Source organism: Sander vitreus, chromosome 17, assembly GCF_031162955.1.
Source record: "Sander vitreus isolate 19-12246 chromosome 17, sanVit1, whole genome shotgun sequence".
In the NCBI taxonomy this organism is placed as follows: domain Eukaryota; kingdom Metazoa; phylum Chordata; class Actinopteri; order Perciformes; family Percidae; genus Sander; species Sander vitreus.
The window spans coordinates 25,602,566-25,623,053 of record NC_135871.1 but is presented as its reverse complement, the minus strand read 5'-3'; the positions used below and the strand labels follow the sequence as shown (position 1 = coordinate 25,623,053).

Sequence of the window (20,488 nt, the reverse complement as noted above, 5' to 3'; positions counted from 1 at the left end):
ATATACGCCAAATATAAACACTACAAGATCGACTTATAGCCGAACTACAACCCATGGCCAAAACAGGGTTTAAAATATATAATTTTTCTGTTTAAAATCTACTGGATAGCATTGTTATGTTTATACATGTGGAATACTGCGTTAGGTGTGTCACTTAAATCACTACATTTGCATACAAGCATTTATGCAACTTCCTGCTCTGGCCGTGTCTGTCATGTTTGAACACGCCTTGGTCAGTTGTTAATTCTTATTATTTTTTTATATTCAGTCAGTACAAAAAAAACTGCGGGAGACATTTAAGGTATTTTGTTCACCACTTTTACAGTTATCTTCACATGTTAAGATAAGATGAGAAACTTCTGCTGTGCTTTATTCTGTCTGGCCAGAGAGAAAACAATGGTGTCAGGTTACTGCACTGTATATGTGCTGACTTATGAACATGTGCAGTGCATAAATACCGTGGATGACTCACTTCCTACCACAAGACTCCTCACACTGTGGAAGTATACCCCCACCTTACCTGTTTTCACAGGCAAACAGAAATCATCAGATAATAGAACACACCTCTGCTGTTGTACAACAATACGAAATAAAAACAACTTTCATTTTCAAATAATGGAAGTTTATTTTAGTTTGACAGCAAAAGCAAATCACAATGAAAGAGCTGAAACAGAGGTCTAATGCAGTTAATGCTAGAAACGTGATTATAAAGTGTTTAAAATTCCATAAGGCAATCTGAGTTAACAGATGGACTTATAATTTAAGACTAAAAGACATACAATGACTGGGCATAATGTATATATAATATAATGCATTTCAGTACAACACAAACTAAATCTTTATGCACTAAAACACAGGAGCACAAACAAAGCTAGGCGTTTGTATATATATAGATATAGATATATATCTATATATATATATATAGATATATATGTACATATAATATAAAGCATCATGTTATCAAATAATTTAAGATTTTCCTACTATATTGAGTATAATACCCAAATGTATGAACATATACATATATAATAATTTAATATAATATAATACATCATAAGATGTTATCACGCAGAATAACATTTATTTAAAGAGAGATGTATTTCTCTACACAGTAGAGCAAAAGCAAAGAAATGACTATTGTTTGTTAAGGCTTTAGGTTGAGGTTAATGAGGTTGCTGTAATACCACATGACCAGAAAGCGCACTCTCTGGTGCTCCATTACAAGTCAAAAAGCTTCCACAGCTTAGGCTCACATTAACACCAATATTTGGGGTCCTGAGTGGACCAGGAGCCTGTATCACAAAGCGAGATGCTTGCTGTGTGCTACAGGCCCCTGGGTACACAGTCCTGGGAATTGGTCCTCTAAGTGCACTCACTGGCGCCGCAGAGAGTCTGTCAGCTTCCACAGCCGCAACAACTATTCATCTGTGTCACCAATCAATGACTATTGGCTGTGCAATTATTATCATAGCTGAGACTGTTAAAAAACTATTTGTGTTCTTTTGAATCAAACAAGGGCCAGTCACAGACTGATGGCAGCATTATTGTAGAGCCCAATGGATTCCATGTGAATCAAAATTGAGAATTTAAAAAAGCTATAAAACAGATTACATGGTGCCATACATTAAGTCAGTGCTGAAAGCTGACTGGATATTTGAAAATATGTCTGGAGACAACTTTATTTGATTTTATCTTAAAAGTGAGCGGAATAATGAAACAAAAAAAGGAAGCTTATAGTGGCAAGATATTACAAATACTGTATCTCATTGTTTCAAAAGTGTTTGCTTAAAGATGCAGTAGGTAAGCCTTATAAAACTAACTTTCTGTCAAATTTGCTGAAACTGCCCCTATGTTTGAGTAGAACTACAGGAAGCAGGTCATTTAAAAATAAATCTGGCACCACGTACAGCCTGTAGTGCGATTTGCAAAAATCCACCACTCCCTGTTCAGATGCACAACTGCGTGTCAATCACATTCATTCTCCCTTGTGGGGGGAGGGGCTAAGGAGACCGTTTTGGGGTTTTAGCAGAAAGGGGGGAGGGACCTTTAAGTCCAAACTGATTACACCATACACTACATAGTTACACACACTGCATCTTTCTCCACATCAGGCATGTTGTTCTTGTTCACAGAACTCTTTTTACAGTGTAAAAGAGATTTACACAGCTGTATATTGGAGAGAGAAAAACAGCGCATTAGAAAACATGCCAGATAAGGACAGTTAAGTGTCTTGTTATACAATGATTTAAATAATTTAAGTACCAGAATGTCCGATTCTTGAACAACAGCCCCAGCAGCAGCAGCACCAGCAGCAGCACCAGCAGCAGGACAACAGTAGGAATAATCCAGTGGCAATGAGCAATCTCTGTCAAGAGAAGAGATTTTGTGTTTAACAGTTGATCCAACAATAGGCAATTAAAGTAAGCAATTAATTGTGGTTCCCAAAATGTCAAACATTTCCTTTAAAGGTGTGTTTAGACAGAAAGCAAAGCCTCTAGCCTCTCTCCTTTCACCTCTCGTGTCTGTATGTTTAGGAAGCAGAGCCATAAAGCAGTCCAGATAAGCTCAAAATTTTCTCTCAAGTTGAAACATTTTTATCTCGTGCTTGTGCATCTTCGCCTCAATAGCCTCTGCCTAGGAAAATGTTCTTCTACTCGTGCCCACACGCGTTTATCTATTGACTTAGTATGCGATTGTGTCTAAAATCACCTTGTGTTCTGTGTGAACACACCTGAACACTGCTGTATCAAGAGTGTAAGCAATAAACAACATTAGGCAAGACCAGTTCAGTCACTGTACAGTACTATGTACAGTGTAATCCACTGATTTGTGTTACAATATACTGGCAAATTATTGACTAAGTTGTAGATTAAGCAGGTGTCTATTAGTGACACAAGACACGCTCCACGTGTTCTCCTACACTGCTGTCAGTACACCTTACCTGCTCGGCCCTATCTGGGGATAAACAGGAAGCACAAACACAGTACCTAACTGAGCAAAAAAGGCATAAAGTGTGAATGAAATCAATGTCTACTCATTCTCTTTTTTGCCAGTTAAAACACGAGATGCTGTTATTGTGAGGCTTAGTTATGTGTCACAGCTTCCTGTTGACTAAATGTGACAGAATGTGGTTTGCCAGAAAGTGCTTTCATTCATAAATACTAGCAGAGGTCAACCAGTGTTGTGTGAAGAGCACAAAAATGCACCAAAATGCTATAAATTAAAGTATGTCATCATATAAGCTCACAATAACAGTGTCTCAGGTCTCTACCCAAAAAAGGTAAGTGTGAGACCGATTTTATTCACACTTCATGCCTTTCTGCTCAGTTCAAATATTTGTTATGTCTGAATCACATCTATGATGTAACCCAAATCTGACACAAATATAAACTACAATATAATTAACTTAAATGAACTGCTATATTAATTGCTATATATTAGTTCCTACCTTCTCCAATCTGCCAATTGTCCTGTCCACTGCAGTTGGCTGTAAAAAGAAGATATTCTTACTTCAGGAGATTGTAAAAATAAAATAGCCATTTACTTCAAACTAAATCAAGGAGAGAAAAAAAAGAAACATATGAAGCAAAGTCTGAGAGGTAATAATACTCACTGGTGCAGGTTGCCTCACGCCTCCCCTTAACAGAAATAACTGGTTTTCATTATCTCCAAGTATCAGTAAATACAGCTCTTAAATCTTCTCATGACACCAATATTATTAAAATGAATCAGTTTATGTCAACATAATTTAGAAGATCTAACTTTACTTTGTATCTCTGCATAAAATCTTTCATGCGTGCAGTTATGTCAACAGTGTAATACTGTACCTCGGTAAGGCAGTCGCGATTGTAATAGATCAGCTCTGAGCACACATTGGTAAGAAGAGTCCAGTTGCTTTTCATTACCACCTGCTTACCCATAGGTGTCTCGTGGGTAGCGAGCGGGAACTTCTAAAGTGGACATATAGAAGACAATAAAATCCTTTACAAACTAGTTAAGATTGACACTTCATATGAATGGTGACCTTTTGGACACATATCTGCATCATCAAAACAAGTGCATGTATCACTGACATCAGCTGACTTTAACTACAGTTAAAGGGCCTACCTTTCAGAGATTTTGCTTGCTATGACAAGTAAAAAATGTCTGCCATGACAGAGGTATATGTGGGATAGTGTTTTAACACAGCTTGTCTAACTTACAGTGCCGTTAGTCCACTGGTAATAGCAGCCGGTTTCATTGAACTCTGGGATGCTGTAACGTGTCTGTCCAGCTTCATGAGTCACAGTGCAGGGAAGGTCCTGAGCTAGGTATATCTCCAAAAAGACTGGCGGAGAAAAAAGGGAAAATGCATTACCAGAAGCATGATCTTGTCCTGGCCTTTATTCTAGATATGATATAACAATTACAAGACTGTAACCACACATGTTGCGTAAGCTCCAACAAATGTTAAAATAACTTGGTTGTGTTGTTAAGCTTTCATCCTCTGCACCCCATAAACACCAGGCCTTTCTGGTGATGATTCATTTCAGCTACACTAAACTGTGACCTGATTAGGACTTTTAGTTATGACATGTCTTGTGCCAAACGTTTCTTTTACATTGCGTCTTTTCACAAACATAAGTAATAATAATAATAACAGTAGTAATAATGATAAAACAAATGTAGTTTTATTTATTTTTTAGTGTACTCAAATACTCTGTACAGGTTAACACATGTTGTAAACACCAGCAGTTGATCATTCGGGCAACCCATGAAGGCATCCCTGCCACTGTCACCACACTTCAGCTAGTTGTTATCCTAAACCCATGGTTAGATTCATAAATGCATTCCACATATGGCCCGTGTGCTTCATGTCTGTAGCCTATTGCCCATGTCAGCCATATCAGCCTCACCAAAAAAGAAATGAATATCAGCCATTATATTGCTAGCTGGCTCAAAAATCCAGTATTGTTGAGTTGCTATCCTGTGTTCCCGTCCCTGTTGCTCCACACCTCCCTCCACACAAACACAAGAGGAAATGTTGTGAATGATGAAATATTTTCGGCGGAATATTGCCGAGCAATCCTGTCTTAAGGAAACAACATGACTTAGCAAAACAGAAATCACATTTTCCACATATTTAGGATATTTCATAAATCAATGATTAAAGACTCGACTCTATTTCTTGCGAATACTCCACCATAAAGTTTTCTAACATAAAAAAAATAAAACTTCTCGTTATACTATAACTGCTTTTAAAAGCTGTACGTGTGTGCGTGTGTGTGTGTGCACTCAGTGTGTATACGGTGTTTGCCTGTAGCACATGCGTTTTGCAGTAAATGCCTTCATATCATCCTTATTCCTCTAAATGAATGAGAGAACATGTGTTTATGACATGATGCAATAAACCGATTATTGATATTACTGGTTACAGATAGAGTTAGCCTACTCTGATTACGCACGCTGCGGGCTATATGGTTTCATAAGTTAAATAAAAGGTTAGTCTATATACTTACAGTGGTAGAACATCCACTGGTAACGCTTCGACATCCTGTCCGCAGCCTGACTGCCGGTCGCTATAGCTCTCTATAAACCTTCAGGTTGTACGCTCAGCGTGTGTGTGTGTTCTGTCACTAGCGTGCCTTAAGTTATATCCTTGAGGAACGATACACTCAATTCTCGCTCACTCCTCTCCTCTCCGTAAATGAGCTTGGAATTCCCCACACACAGAGGAGGGGCCTTCTAGAGTTGTGCGTGTGTATCAAAGATGCTGATGCAACAGATAGACACCCAGTGTTAACACCTCACTTGAGGAGGAAGAGTGGAGTCTCCGGAGGTGCAGATGCAATTTGTGCAGTTTGACCACCACCTGCAGGTTAGATTGTCAACAGCCTTTTTCGACCTTCTTACCACATAGCCTACTGCCAAAAAAAAAGAAAACTAATGCCACTAATGTATTTACACAACAACAAAAAGTATTAAATAAATAAATGAATAAGCTGCTATATGTGGCTGTGGTCCATGAGGAACATATGTCATACTGCCAGGAATGACAGGGATTGATTTCAAACTGGTATCACTTCTAACCTGTTTTTAAGTCCGCACCAATTTGCTTGTCTGTTTGTTTACAGTGGAGACAAGTTGTGAACATAATATTGACTTTTTTAAGTGAATATGATTTTTTTTAGCAAACAGTTGCCAATTTTCAAATCTAGCAGCTACAGAACAACATAATTCAGTCTTGTTTGTGTCCGCCTGATGAAAGTAAGTCCAACATTCACTCTATTAGTTAGTTTAGTTTAGTTTCTGGTCTCTTACAACTCCTGAGGGAAATATCTGTCTCTTTAGCTGCTAAATGCTCCACTAGGGTCACCAGCTAGTTTCTAACTGTGTCTGTCTGGCTGGAAATGACGCAATGAGAGTGGAGAGAGCAGTGGTGTAGTCTACATTATTATATTAGATTATCAATTATAGCCACTTTAAATTATTAACGTTTATTTTATTTTTTTTCCCCAAAGCTGTGTGTTTTAAAGTCTTGCACTGACATACAGTATTTAAATAAAATGATATGATATATGATTTGGTTTTAGTGGTTTTAGTTATCTAGTCTTGTATATATGGGCACCGAATATCCACCTTTTGTATAACGGTTTGAGACAGCTGCCGCTGATATTTATAGTTTACCCTTTTCTTTTTACCCCTATACAGCCCTGGGTAGCTGGTAGCAGTAACGTGCCAAGAAATGTTGCATTGCACCAAACATGGCATAAACAATGTAGGTTTTAAATTCATGAAACCCTTTAATAAGATACACACAATATGTTTTGATGATAAACAGTGAATGTAATTCAATTTGCAAATGAACCCCAAATAATACAGATGATTAGGTTTGGTATAGCTCAATGTCATCTATGTGTGTGTGTGTGTGTGTGTGTGTGTGTGTGTGTGTGTGTGTGTGTGTGTGTGTGTGTGTGTGTGTGTGTCTGTGTGTGAAAGTCAGGGTGATACATCCGATATGCCATCCATTTACAATTTACCTTTAAGAGCTTAAAAAATAACCCCTGAAATGTATTATAAAAACATCAGGACATACAATACCTAAACTATCTGTGTTAACTGCTGTTTGGATGACTCTGCACTAAATTACTATTGCTTTGCAGAATTAAACTAATCTACGAAAAAAAAATGTTTAGATGTAGCTATTGGTTTCCTCACGTTTTTGCTGTCTTTCTTTGATTTATGAACACTGTCTCTCACACACTGATGTACAGTAGTCACTCTTGTTAGAGAGCAGAGGCACGGGGCCACGTGGCTGCAGAGGGGAGTACAGGTTGCAGGTGGTGGCTTTGAGTGGGTCAGTGTAGGACCACTCCCTGCCCCTCACCATCTCAATGGACAGCTCGATCTGCTTCTTCACAGGCTTGGAGGACGGACATCTCTGAGGCCTACGGGAGTCAGGAGAGGTGTCCGACTTGGAGTGGGGCACGACCGGCTCCAGGTCGGAGTTTGGATCACTTTGGCCCTCTGTAGCCTCCCTCTCCAATGTGAAGATGGTTAGAAACTGGTGGCTTGTGTTCCTGGTGTTTGTTCTGTGTTTGGTGCCGTACACCGAGCTGGGCATGGGTCTAGCCTTGAAGGCCTGTCGTTCCTCTTTTGGTCCCAGCTTCTCCAGCTCTGCCACAATCTTGGCCTCCTTTTTCCTCCTCTCTCTCTCCAGGAAATGGAAAGGCTGTGGTGGTGGTGGTGGTGACGCAGCAGCAGCAGAGGCCTGGTTACTTCTGGTGTGACAGTTACTGAGACTACTGCTACTTCTGCTTCTGTTAGATCGCTGACTGTGGCGACGGCTGATCATTTCGTAGAGAGGTAAATGTATGTGCGCCGGTGCTGGCGATGCCCGGAACTTTTTCTGGCATTCTTGGAGCTCCTCAAGCTCCCGTCTCAGCAACATGTTCTCTAGCTCAATCTCCGAGCGAGTTCGCACCTTGTGCCTCTTCCTCTCCTCCTCTCTAAGCATCATCTGGAAGGGTTTGGGCACGGTGACGTTAAGTTTTGACCTGACCCGGACCAAAGTTTGGCGGGACGGTCTTCCCTGTGGTTTCGGACAGGAGGCTTTATTCTGGAATCGAAACTGCTTCTGGTTTATCAGCTCTTCTGGGCTCAGCTGGACGTCTCTGGGAGAAAATAGAGTGAAATGTGATGATAAATCTGAAGTGATAAGAAAGGATCAATTTCCTCCTTGCCTCCTCATCTTGGCTTCCACTCCAAGAATAGTCAGATTTAAGAACATGTGTGCAACTACTTCACCAACCTCCCAAAGGTTCGGTCCTGGCCAGGAGTTCTTCTTGGATTGTCCAGCTCCGGTTCCCCCATGCTGTCCTCTCCACAGAGCTCTGATTGGTCCGAACCGCTGGATGTGTCATGGAAGTCCAGCTCCTCCTGGGAATTGATCCTCTGGAGTTTCCTGGTAGGGCCGCTACTGCAGGGTGCAGAGATTATGTATCAGGGGGGAGGAGACATTAACTTTACTGTCAGAATGAATAGCTGTACTCATAGGGACAAAGACACCTTTTAACCTTTTCATTGTACAACAATTGTACAGCAGCTGCATGACAAGTACTGCTACATTATATCTGATCTGGTGCTGAACATTATCATTAAACATGACTTATAGGCTTTATTGTTGTTGATGCTGATTGTGATCACCGGTCTTGACCTTTGATCTTTAAAACTTTGAAACACAGTCCCTGCAATAAAAGGAAGACTAGCCCTCCAAAAAAACCGTGGCCGCGCCACCCTAGATGAACATAACACTAACAATCAGAATTATGCATTGTAATGTGGTGCTTCTTTTGCTTCAAAACCCCTGTCTTGTGATAAAACCACAAGAATAGACAACACAATTGGAGAAGAGGAACTGTGGGTTTCCTATTTAACCTCACAATGTTAGTGTATTCACGTAATGATTTTTGAAGAAGGCTACAGTAAGAAAAATAATAAATAATTCACTGCAACCTGTGTTACAGTGTCTTTCCTATCGACTGCTGCATTTGCTGCTGTGTACTAGAATTGTAGAACATAAATCAGATCAAACACTTGTTTAGGAAATCACCTACACTATAAAATCTACTTTTAAGTCATACAGTAATAGAAAACTCAATAAGCAGGATTTTTTAAAACACATCTAGATGTCTAGAGTGAAAATGGGCTAACTTTGTTTGTTTCAATGGCTTTATTTCAGTGTGAAGCAGGTCCTTTAACAAAATATAAAAAATCTATTTTTATACGTCACCTTAAAACATGTTCTTACCCCCCTCAGATTAGGGCGTTTCATAATGTTATTGTTTGCTTGTTTGGTTTATATGAATATATATATATATATATATATATATATATATATATATATATATGTTTTCTATGTACTGTATGCGTGTTGAATAAGTTTGTGTATCTGATCCTCAGTAGTAGGATCAGCAGTTGCATGATGTGTTCATACATGTTTTCTTTTTAAACTGCTACATAAATTAGATTACACTTAGCCTTTAATCTGCTCCACATTGAAATATAGTTGAAATCCTTTTGTATGTAACCAAGGCTATTTTGCAGTGGCACGGTGGCTCTGTGCGGAGCTTAGCATCGCCCAAGACGATTGTGATTGGTTTACAGAAATGCCAATTAACCACAACACATTTTTCTCCCATACCGGAATGCTGTGTGAACTAGCCAGACCTTCCTCCGCAGCGCAAAGGAGGGTCTGGCAAAGCGAGACTATATGTAACCTAATGTAGCTAGACCAAGATAAAACAGTTTTAACATTTATTTATTACAGAATTATTACAGAATTATCTGGAAAATCACAGTGGTTACTGGGGTTAACCTCCAAACAACACACAGGAAAAACAGCTTAATATGAAAGTCTAACATATCCAACCTGATTGACAGTCTGTCCTCTCTGTTCTGTGTTCTTTCCAGACCTCCGTCATCTTCCTCTCCGTGCCTCTCCCCGCTTTGGCTAATGTACATCCTCTCCAGCTCGGCCATGTTCCTCAGGTGAGCACTCTTCAGCTCCTCCAGCCTCCTGTAGTACTCCTGGTTGGAGAAGTAAACATGCTGCTCCCTCTGCAGACCGTAGATTTCCAGCATCAGAGCGCTGCGAATGCTTCTACCACCTTTTACTTCCCCGCTGCACTCTGACTCCAGATCATACTCCTGAAAGGTTGAAAGTTGTAAACATTGTGCCGTTTGGTGGATGCATCATCAACATAATAAACAATGACAACTTATAACTCGTAATGACGTAACTCTTTGCTGTTTGATTATGTAATGTTTCTTTTTACTGTGGTAAATTTTTTATAGTGATAATCAAACCAAATAACAGTCTTACTGTATTTTAACATTCCCTAAAATGATGTTGTTGACGAAGTATGGGAGAGGTGTTTAGTTATTGTAAATGGCTTACACAAATGTCAAAAATGTCAACCTGTAATTAAAGAAAAAGTAATGATGTGGTTTTTGCAATGCACTGCATCCACTGCATCTATTTCATGCAACAACTGTGGTTGCATTTCAAAGCTAAAGATTTTTGGCTGAAGACCCAGGGTGAGGATGTGGGGTAACAGATGGAACTAAACTAGGGGATTTCCATCATAATTTCAATATGTATATACATATGTAAAATACAATGTGCCATACAAAGTTTTTGGTGTGTGGTGTCTAAATAATAAATACTGCATCTCATTAAAAATGTAAAATAAAAGATAGTGCAACTGATTTAGGTATACCTCCAACTATAAAACTGTTTGTATTTGTAATTGTAGCTTACTTATATATTTTATTCTCCTGCTTTGCATGAAACTCATAAGCCCTAAATAAGGTCCAAGACTCATTTAAGAAATTTGAAGTCTTACTTGCTTAGAATAATAGCTACACTCAGCTGCATTCAATTGAAATCTGTACGAATCTTGCAAGTCTTTTCCATGAGGGATAGTAGACTTTCCATATTTTGCAGGCGGTTTTAAATGTAGTTTATTATCTTTAAAACCTCACCTCACTGGTGCACTCCTCATCTGTGAAGTAATGGTCTCTTTCCCCTCCATACAGAGCCATTAATTCCTTGTTTTCCAGAGAGGTTGAGCGATACATCGCTGCCATCTTCCTCGTTTTCTCCAAAAAACAGGAACTTCACAACCAGCCTGCAGAACAGAGCTTCTGTGTGTCCTCTGTCGCATCAGTTTGCCCACTGACCTGTTAAACAAATAGCATGGGTTAGTCCAAGTAGGACGCAGACAAAGATTAGCACACAACTTACTGACATATACACACACACACACACACACACACACACACACACACACACACACAGACTGAAAGCTTTATCCTCTTATCATCAGGAGGAGTCGTGATTTTACAGTCGTTGGCCAGATGGTCCATATGGTCCAGGGCCTTTCACGTGAAGACATGATTCAAAGTCAGATAGAATGTCTGTGAGGATGCTCCCAATCTAATTTACAGATTAACTTTCTTAAAAACAGCATCATGCACCTGTTGCGGTTTGCAAAAAGGCCTGCAAGATTGAAGGGGAAGAAGTGAAAAAGACACCATACTACATATGAATACCTACAGAGCGTTATTGCTAATTGGTCATATCGATTATGTGAAATGTCTGGCCCAAGTAAACTCGGAGGATGTGTTGTTTCCCAGAAAGCCTGTTAACTGGCTCAAAACCAACTAAACCCTTCTGAGTGGCCTGTTTTGTGGTCATATGGTAGGTGCTAAATGCAGAGCTCCTAAAGTTTTGCCTCTGAATGCTTTGGCCGAGATCAAGTGAAAGGAAACCTGGCCTCGGTTCAGCAGGGAGGTTTTGGGGGATTTGACAGATGAAGCTGTAGAGGGAGGACACAAACCACACCCCACTGTCTTAATTGGTTTACTTAGGTTCCTCATGACTGTCTCCCCATCTGTCTCCTGTCGCCTTCTATTTCATCTCCTGTCCATCTACCTAAAACCCTGAGACAGCCGGGGACAGAGAGATCTGAAAAAGAAGAAGAAGAAGAAGAAGGGACAGGGTGATCTTTCAGAGTCAGTAAAGCAAAATGTTATGTAAAGAATGGGTTAGGGCAGCGTTTCTTGCTTATGACCCCTTAAATTCAAGAAATACTTGTGACCACCCCATCACAGGTTATGACCGTAGCGTACAGATAACAGAAAAATGATCTTTCTTTGTCAGATTGTTTGATTTGAAGAATGTTTTAGTGACCGTAAAGGGTGAAAATATCCTGTATTTGAAAATAAAAAAACATGCATTTCTCTCTTTCTTATGCATTTAAAAATATGGCTTTCAGATTTGTGTTGGGGCCACATGGTAGGGATTAACCCCCAAGTTGGGAACTACTGCAAAAGGAAAATCCTGTGTATAATATATATTTTAAGGTCACTGTAAAGTCAGTATGTAATTATGTAGGAATGTTGTAGGCTTAAAGATACCACAGTAGAAGTGAAAAGCTGCACACGCATAACTCAAGTTATCTCATTATTTATAATTCTATACATCAATATCTGGTTATTGCAATGTGAATATTTTAATGTTGGAGACCTTTCTTCTCCATTACAGTAAGGAGATATCTATGGACTTTTTCCAGGTTAGTACACAACAGTATTATGTCCTTCATGTACAGTATGCCTATCCTGTGGAAGACTAGATGTGTCGAAACTTAAAACGTAATGGATCAGAGTTCTGTTTAAGTTTTCTTTCTTTGATGCCTGTACCTCATGAGAATAAAATGGCTTTTTTTTTCTTTCAAATTTACCATTTTTACAAAATATTTTTTGGAATATTAATGCCCCAAAGAAATATACAGGAAAAAAAAGTTAAAATGTAGTCCCATATCATTACGCTATGATGACCACCAACCTAAAATCATTCCACTATGGCCACTGATCAGTTCTTCCTACAGCAGAAAATTCCTCTGTGTTCTTGATCTTCACTGGCATCAAGGCCACGAGTTCAAAAAGATTCAACTCACCAGCGTTGCAGTTCATACAAGACAACATCTGTCCACACGGGAGAGCTGTTGCACTTTTTGTATGAAACCTTTACTTTCAAATGTAGGCAGCTGTTATTTTAGTATGTCAACATGTATATATCTACTGTATGTATATTTTTCAAATGAGTAGCATCGTTCTGAGCAATGATCATTAAGACATTTTTGATTTGAACTTTTACGTAAAAGTTGGAGGTTCAGTGGTTTTACAACGAGTTTCTTTCTGCCTTCTCACATTGTGCTTTCTGGAATTATGGTATTTGGTACCTTCTGCAGTTCTCAGAACACCTTGACCTCAACGTTCACAGAACTGTTCCTCCACATCCTTCCTGGTACAGACTTGTGTGTGTGTGTGTGTGCAAACACAAAGAACCCAAGTGCTAAAAGGAAAAAAAACAGTAAAAAAAAAAAAATACAGTACACAACTCCACATACAATTACAGTTAGGCCGACTGTTACGTCTCTAATTTGTCTAGGGGTGGAGGACACAAACAATTTCAAATAATAAACCCGGGAGGTCTGAACAAAGGAAAGATAACTTATTACACAAAATGAACACAAGACAGTCTTCAAAAGGAAGTGGCCAGTGACTAAGAGCCAGTGGCTCTTAGTCACTGGCTCGATTCAGCTTCTCGCGGCAGCACTCCTCTGCTCAAACACAGCTGGCTTCCACTGCAGCTTCCCCACTCTTTGTCACTCTCTGGCTTCCACTGAAGCAATCCCTCACTCTGGCTTGGCACAGCCATTTAACACCTTCCCTCATTAGCTGATCAGCTGCAGCTGCAGGAGTGACATCACCAGCACACACCTGAGGAGAATCATACACACACACACACACACACACAGACAGACAACACAGCAAAACAAAACAAAACACGGCACCTAACACCGACTCTTGTATATTCATCAATTGCACGGCTTTGCGTGAGAAGCGCTGGTTTAGGCATTTTGTCCTGCCTTGTAGTAACCTTTATCCTCTGCCAGAGGGGAGACACTGAAAGACATGCTGAGCTGGATTCCAGTGTGGGGAGTTGATTTTTAGAAAAATGTGTATTTCTGGAGAGGAAAACACTTGATTTATGTATAAATATACTGTATTACACTGTACATTAAGAGCCTTGTTGTTCAGTTGTTTGTTGAATAAATATTAATACTACCTCATGTTTTCCATGGGCCATGGGCTATACATTATCGTATAATGTGAAGTTCACAGACGTCTGACATTGTATGTCTGCAGTATGTGTGTGCCCAGTTTTCCACTGGGTTCCTCAGTGTGTTGGCGCTGGATGAATAGTGACTGTGTTAAGCCCGAGTGGGGCTGAGTAAACAGTCATCACAAGCTTGGCCGTCCTCCGCCACACAGAGCAGTGCAGCTACACAAAGCCTCAGTTCTGCTCCGCTCTGCTTTTGTGGGACAAACGATGGTTTACTAAACCACCAAATATCTGAAGGGTTTGTGATTTTATTCTAAAAGCAAATTCCCCTTGGGGCAATCAAGGTTTCACTCATTCATTTAATCATTCTTGACATGATGTAATGCTTAACAGGTCTCTTTAGTTTTTTCTTCAGCTGGTAGTTTCTTTCTCAGTGGCCCTTCAGAGAAAATGATGACTGTTTGCAGGACATCCAAATATAATACAAGACACTCTTATTGATAATAACTTATGATTTATATGCAATTTTGGCTAAGGTTAGTGTCAGGTTTTCGTCAAGGTTGGAGTTGCTACTATTAAAAATACTGCCAGCTGCTTGAGGCCATAAATGTGTCTGTTTCAAAGTTGAGAAAAACAGCAGAAAAAATATTCTCTCTCTCTTCTCTTTTCCTTAAGCCAAGTTTGTATTTAAATGTCCTATCTCATTACCTAGAGTCTTTTTCAAGAGGAAGTTTTACGGTTCACTCTTTTTACATAAGTTAATGTTCCGTATATGAGAGGGGTCCCAGTTTTATTTGATTAATAAGATCCATAAAGTAAGGGGACGTCTTTTCAAAACCTGTGTGTGATGCATGAGACTCAATAGCAGCATCGAAAGTGTTGTCTAGAGTGTTGCAGCTTTAAAAAGAAATATAACCAAAAATGCTTACTCTTTGCTGTAGTAAGATGAGTTCATACCCATGGAAATGGATGACATATACAGTCAGCATGAGTGGCATGAGCTTAAAACATTTCACATTTGTAAATCTTTTTTTGTAAATGTATAATCACCGGAAACTAAAAAAAACTAAGCTGGCCCTCTTCCACCATGGATGTACCATGGAGCTGTGCTTTGCACAGAAACTGCATCATCTGAGAAAATGCTGAGATGAGAATGAACTTCTTCTTTTGATTTAATTATTTGTTTAAACTCCTGAGTTTATTAGGGCTCTTCTGAAAGAGCCAAAGAGTCTTTTTTTGTGCAAACTAAAAGGACGTTTTTTTTCTGTCAGGACCACCTTCCCAGAAGAGGCTTGGGTTTATGAGAAAACCCCCTTCACCTCAGCTCATCTCACATACACAATATGGTTAACATACATAGGCCACACTTACTCATGTAGTACCTGAACTCAAAAACCATGGGCGCAGACAGACACATTAAGCCCTGCACTGACAAAGACGTGGAGTGGCTCTCTCGTCTGCTAACCTCCCACTTCACAGCAGCACTTCACAATCTGTTTGGTTTTGAGAGGGATACTCCACCCTCTTGTCAACAAGCCCTGTACATCAAGTTTCCTCAATCCACTTCTGTTACACAACCTGGGCTGTGAATGAGAGGCTGATCACAGCCTAAATATAAAGCTTAGACAAACATGACTACCGCCCTAAAGACAGACATAATGTGATGCAATTACAGTTAGATGAAGATGGTTTTCTCTACTTGCTTTTAAAAAAAAAAAGAAAAACATAAGAAACATACATACAACACATAACACAACACATATACATATATATATATATATATATATATAACACAAACACATTTCCTGGAACATGGAATTCATTACTTTAATACATATGAAAGAACAGTTTCTTCCTACAAGTAAGAAACTGTTCTGATGTCAGGACATCAGGAAAAACACTGTGTTCTCATGTTTTCAGCGACTCTGTTCCAAGCTCTGGTGAAGGCCTTTGCTCTGCATGCCAAACACTAATGTCTCATGCACAAACTGCAAGTGCCAGTGGCTGCAGGGAGTTCATGTGGTTTTTAAGGATATTCCACAAAGAGGGACAAACGATCCATCTGACCTTTACCAACACACTGTAACATCTCAGGGGAGGACCTACTGCTAATGGAGACTGTAGACAGTTTCCCACATAACTATAGTCTTGTCTGGAACAGAAACTTAGACTTAGTACATTTTTAAAGGGGTAATAGAATAATTATATAGGGTATTTCACACTGTTCCTTAAGGTCTCATTGGTAACATTGGTTGGGCTGAAAATTGCCTGAGTGCAATTTTATGGGCCCTTAACTACCCTGTGAATATCGCCCTATTTGTAACAAGAGTTTTTCTTCCAAATATGGTATGCTCATGAATATTTAGATGAGCTGCGTGCTGATTGGTTTGAGCGAACCACATACACATACATTGGAGACGAGACAGCAGGTGTCATATTTCAGACACTGCAAAGTTATACATTGTTTGTCTGCTATTTCGTTATTAAATTCACTTCTGAGACTTTTCTATGCGAGAAATCAACTATATTAAGCTCAAACATGGGCCGTTTTACGAAAATTGATGGCTAATTGCAAATTTGGTAAGACATGTCGGACTTCAGGAGCGCAGGCTGCCAGCTGCCAGCATAACTATAGTATATTTACAGTTTTAATTTCGTCATGGCACTTATATTACAGCTACCCCAAGGTCTGACAAAGCTAACACTTATGTCCGATTTCAATTGAATGCATATTTGTGAAAATGAGGGGTTTCGTTAGCTGCTAGTGTCCCTTCAATCCTATGGGTAAAGAGCGCGGCTAGTTAGCTACACTTTCAGCATAACTAGAGTATATTTACAGTTTACAGTTTGAAAAGAAGTCTCAGAAGTGAATTAAGTGGTAAAATAGCAGATGAACAATGTATAAAAATCAGTGTTTCCTCTATGTTGATAGCATAGTGGTGGTCCGCCATGGTAAAATTTCCACGGTATCAGAAATAGGGCAGACGCACAACAGGGTTTCTGCTATGTACACCACGCACCACCGCTCCTTCAGCTGTTTATGAAAAGTCATAAACTCGTAGCGCCGTCTACTCTACTGAACTCAAGCGAACTGTCGTCCGCTCTCTCTCCCCCTAGGGTGAGCAGAGCAACTGGAACAGTGACAGGACGTCATCACTCGCGAAGTTATGGCAACCAAATAAACAACAGGGCGAGTACTACTTCACTCAATAAGTGATTAACAGCGACGAAAGCCACGACATGAAATCCGCACTCACATGAAAAATGTAGCTAGTAATTTTCACTCAGCGTTTTGTTTTGTTGTTAAACTGTGTGTAAAATGAGCGGTGACATTAAATCACCCTACGGTACTGTCTATTTTCTGGATGGTTTCAAGGTAACGGTCGGTAGCTTACATTAGCAGATAAACCCGTACTCTGACATCCAACACCCCCCCCTTTTTTGACCAATTTGGGGAGACTGATCAGCCCAAATGCCTTTTCTGCCGACGTTTGGCCGTCGGCTCTGTGTGTCCTCACCTTTACAGACTAATGGCGTTTTTCCATTACATGGTACCTGCTCGACTCACCTCGACTCTACTCGCCTTTTTTGTTTTTCCATTATGAAAATAAGTCCCTGGTACCTGCTAACAGCTACTTTTTAACTTTCCGTTGTGGGAACACTGCCAAATATCCAGAAGTTAAAGCCCAAGCAAGAACAGTCTTTGCTGAGTTTTGTTCATTGCCATGATGCTGTGGCCCTCCTCCCCATGGGGTTTGGGAAAAGTTCGATTTTCCAGCTCGCTCCGTTAGTGGTGAAGGAGTTGGCTAAGGCGAAAGTTAGCGATGCTAAGCCGACGTCATGACCAAACGTTAGCGATTGGTTATGGCAGATCCAGAGTGGCTCTGGGCAGATCCAATAGTTTTAAACTTCAACAGAGTACCCGCCTTCAAGGAAGTTAACACTTGTCAATGGAGAGTGGCCAGACTCTGTACAAATGAAATGTACAAGAGTCTGGTAGGACCAGGCTAGGTGTTCGGTACATGTGCAAACAGATCTTTAACACCAAGTCAGTGCCCCACTTGGGCCACCATAGTCAAAAAAAGTATTGACATGCCACAGCTGGACACTGAAAGCACAAATGTCAGTTCAGCCATTATTTCTTCCTGGTTCAAAGCTTTCTGAAAGACTGCTAAATCCAAAAAGTATCTTAACTCTGTTGCAAATAGTTGTCTGCTTTGAAAAGACTTGTGATTGCTTTGCTTGGATAAAAAGTGACCGACCTACAAAGTCAATGAATCACTAGGAATCTTTGAACTGAACCAAACAAAACAAGTTGAATCAGAAAAGTGGTACACTATTTTTCACCTGTGAAAGTTTTTGGGTTAGGTGTTTATTTGAACTACATTTAAACAACACGTACAACGCAAAAAAGTTTACACAATTTCCAACCTAAAAATCTGTGCGTCATTAAGAATTACCCAATCTAACACATTGTGAAAGGGGAAAGAGACAGCAGCCTTTATGCAGTTTGTCATTGTGTGAAAGTCTTATGTTCAGCATGAAGCAGTTTCTTCAGATGGCTTAAACATAGCACATGTGGGGTTATTTTCAGCTTTGAGCATGTGTGCTTGTGCTCGGCTTATTTTTATATGTTGCTCTTAAACTGATCTCACAGATCGCGTGAGGGGAAACTTCTTGTTGATTATTTTTGGAGGTCAGACTGACAGAGCTCCATCTCCCAGTCTGTTGAAAGAAGTGATAAATGGCTTTTTAGCCCTGGCACGAAGAGGCATTTTAATGCATTCACAGATTATTGAAAAGGGAAAAAGGTTATGAAATAGAGAACAAAAGTAAGCAGTTGTAAAGTGAGTGCTGAGAGGAACAAGTACACTTTGTGGTGACACAAACGTCACCACAAACATGCGCATTTCAGGCTGTGATGTGTGATGATGTTCCCAAAAGCACACACAAAGGCTCACCCAATCAAAAAATGTATCTCTAGTTTACAGTTTCAAACCATGAATCTTTGGAAGTTTGAAAGTTTGGAGCTTGTACTGTCATAAACTACACACAATTATTTAAAAGCGTTTAAAAAATAAACTCCCCATACATCCAAAACCTGCTGCAAGAAGACATTGAAAATTTCAGTTGTTTCCACTTGAAATATGGGTGAAAACACCCTAAAAATAGTTATAGTACACAGCCCTTGTGATATACAGATGGTATTTTGAAAAGACGAAAGTCAAGTAAATTTTCTTTATAAAGCCCAATGCCACAAACCACAAATTTGCCTCATGGGGTTTTACAGTCTGTACAGCGTATGACTCCCTCTATCCTTAGACCCTTGGTTCGGATTAGAAAAACTCCTTTAATGGGCAAAAACATGCAGGAAACTTCAGGAAGAGCAACAGAGGAGAGACATGTGATAGATGTTGTTTGTACAGAATAGGCCAAAATAGCAAACTTACAGTACGACAAAAGTTTGTAAACATAATATAGCACAATAGAAATGAAAAATATGATCCAGGAGGACTTCGAGCGACTTCCTGGTCCAAAAAGATGAGCCACATGACCTCTGATCCATCAATTCTAAAGTTCTTTTTTTATATAAAATCTGAAAAAGAAGGAGTCCCAAATGTTTGTGAGCTAAGTCAAAAGAAAGATGGCCACTCCTCAATGCTGGGTATTCAGCTGAGGGATCATTGTGATGTTGGTGAAGTGATTTTGGGTCCAAGCCTGCAGGGGTTTATGTGGTCTGTTCTCCACATCTGTTGGAATAAAAGCAAATGGAATACAGTAGGCTGCATGTAAAGTGACCCCGCCTTCATGCTTTGTTCACCAACTTACACCACCGTTAGTTCAATATCTCTTTTTAGCAGCCATCTCTAACAAATACAAAAGAGACAAACAAAGGCTTCTCTGGCACTGTGGGAGGTCTGTAAAGACAGCGAGCAAGAGGGTGAGGTTATTCTAACACTGTGTTTGGCCTTTCATAAAGAGAGTAATTCCTGTTCCCTTTTATAGGCATCACAGTAGCTCGTCCCAACAAGCGGGGGGTCAGATACAGACGTATCAAGCAGCAGTTTGGTCTATTCTCTCAGTTTGTGCTCTCATACTTTCTCCTCTCCATATTTCAGGAGGAATGTTTGCTTTGCACAGCTTTTGTTTATATATCTTGAATTTGCCTTCGTCCTTGAATGGCCCTCACAGTGCAACGACAGACAGCAGCAGAAGTTTGAAAAGTGTACCATTTTTTTCCGTTTCTTTCCTTTTGCCCAAAACCGAACTACGTAAAAGACACGATCATTACTTTTAGTAATAATCAAAGATGTG

At 39.8% G+C, this 20,488-nt stretch overlaps 1 protein-coding gene across 1 annotated transcript; it reads right to left on the bottom strand.

Moving 5' to 3' along the window:
• Window positions 1-606: 606 nt before the first annotated feature.
• On the bottom strand, window positions 607-5,730 carry LOC144532650 (uncharacterized). Its single transcript, XM_078273539.1, has 7 exons — window positions 5,499-5,730; window positions 4,203-4,327; window positions 3,828-3,950; window positions 3,614-3,638; window positions 3,449-3,487; window positions 2,263-2,365; window positions 607-2,166 (listed from the first exon to the last, which is right to left on the bottom strand). Exons 1-7 carry the CDS (start codon window positions 5,530-5,532, stop codon window positions 2,127-2,129), a joined length of 489 nt encoding a protein of 162 aa, XP_078129665.1. The 5' UTR covers window positions 5,533-5,730; the 3' UTR covers window positions 607-2,126.
• Window positions 5,731-20,488: the final 14,758 nt, after the last annotated feature.

Excerpts from the sequence above, each read along its gene's own strand:
- LOC144532650 (XM_078273539.1), bottom strand. The coding sequence starts at position 5,532 with ATGTCGAAGCGTTACCAGTGGATGTTCTACCACT. Across the intron at positions 3,951-4,202 it reads ACCAGTGGACTAACGGCACT|AAGTTCCCGCTCGCTACCCA; the intron begins GTAAGTTAGACA and ends TGTCCACTTTAG. Across the intron at positions 2,167-2,262 it reads TTCAAGAATCGGACATTCTG|CTGTGTAAATCTCTTTTACA; the intron begins GTACTTAAATTA and ends TCCAATATACAG.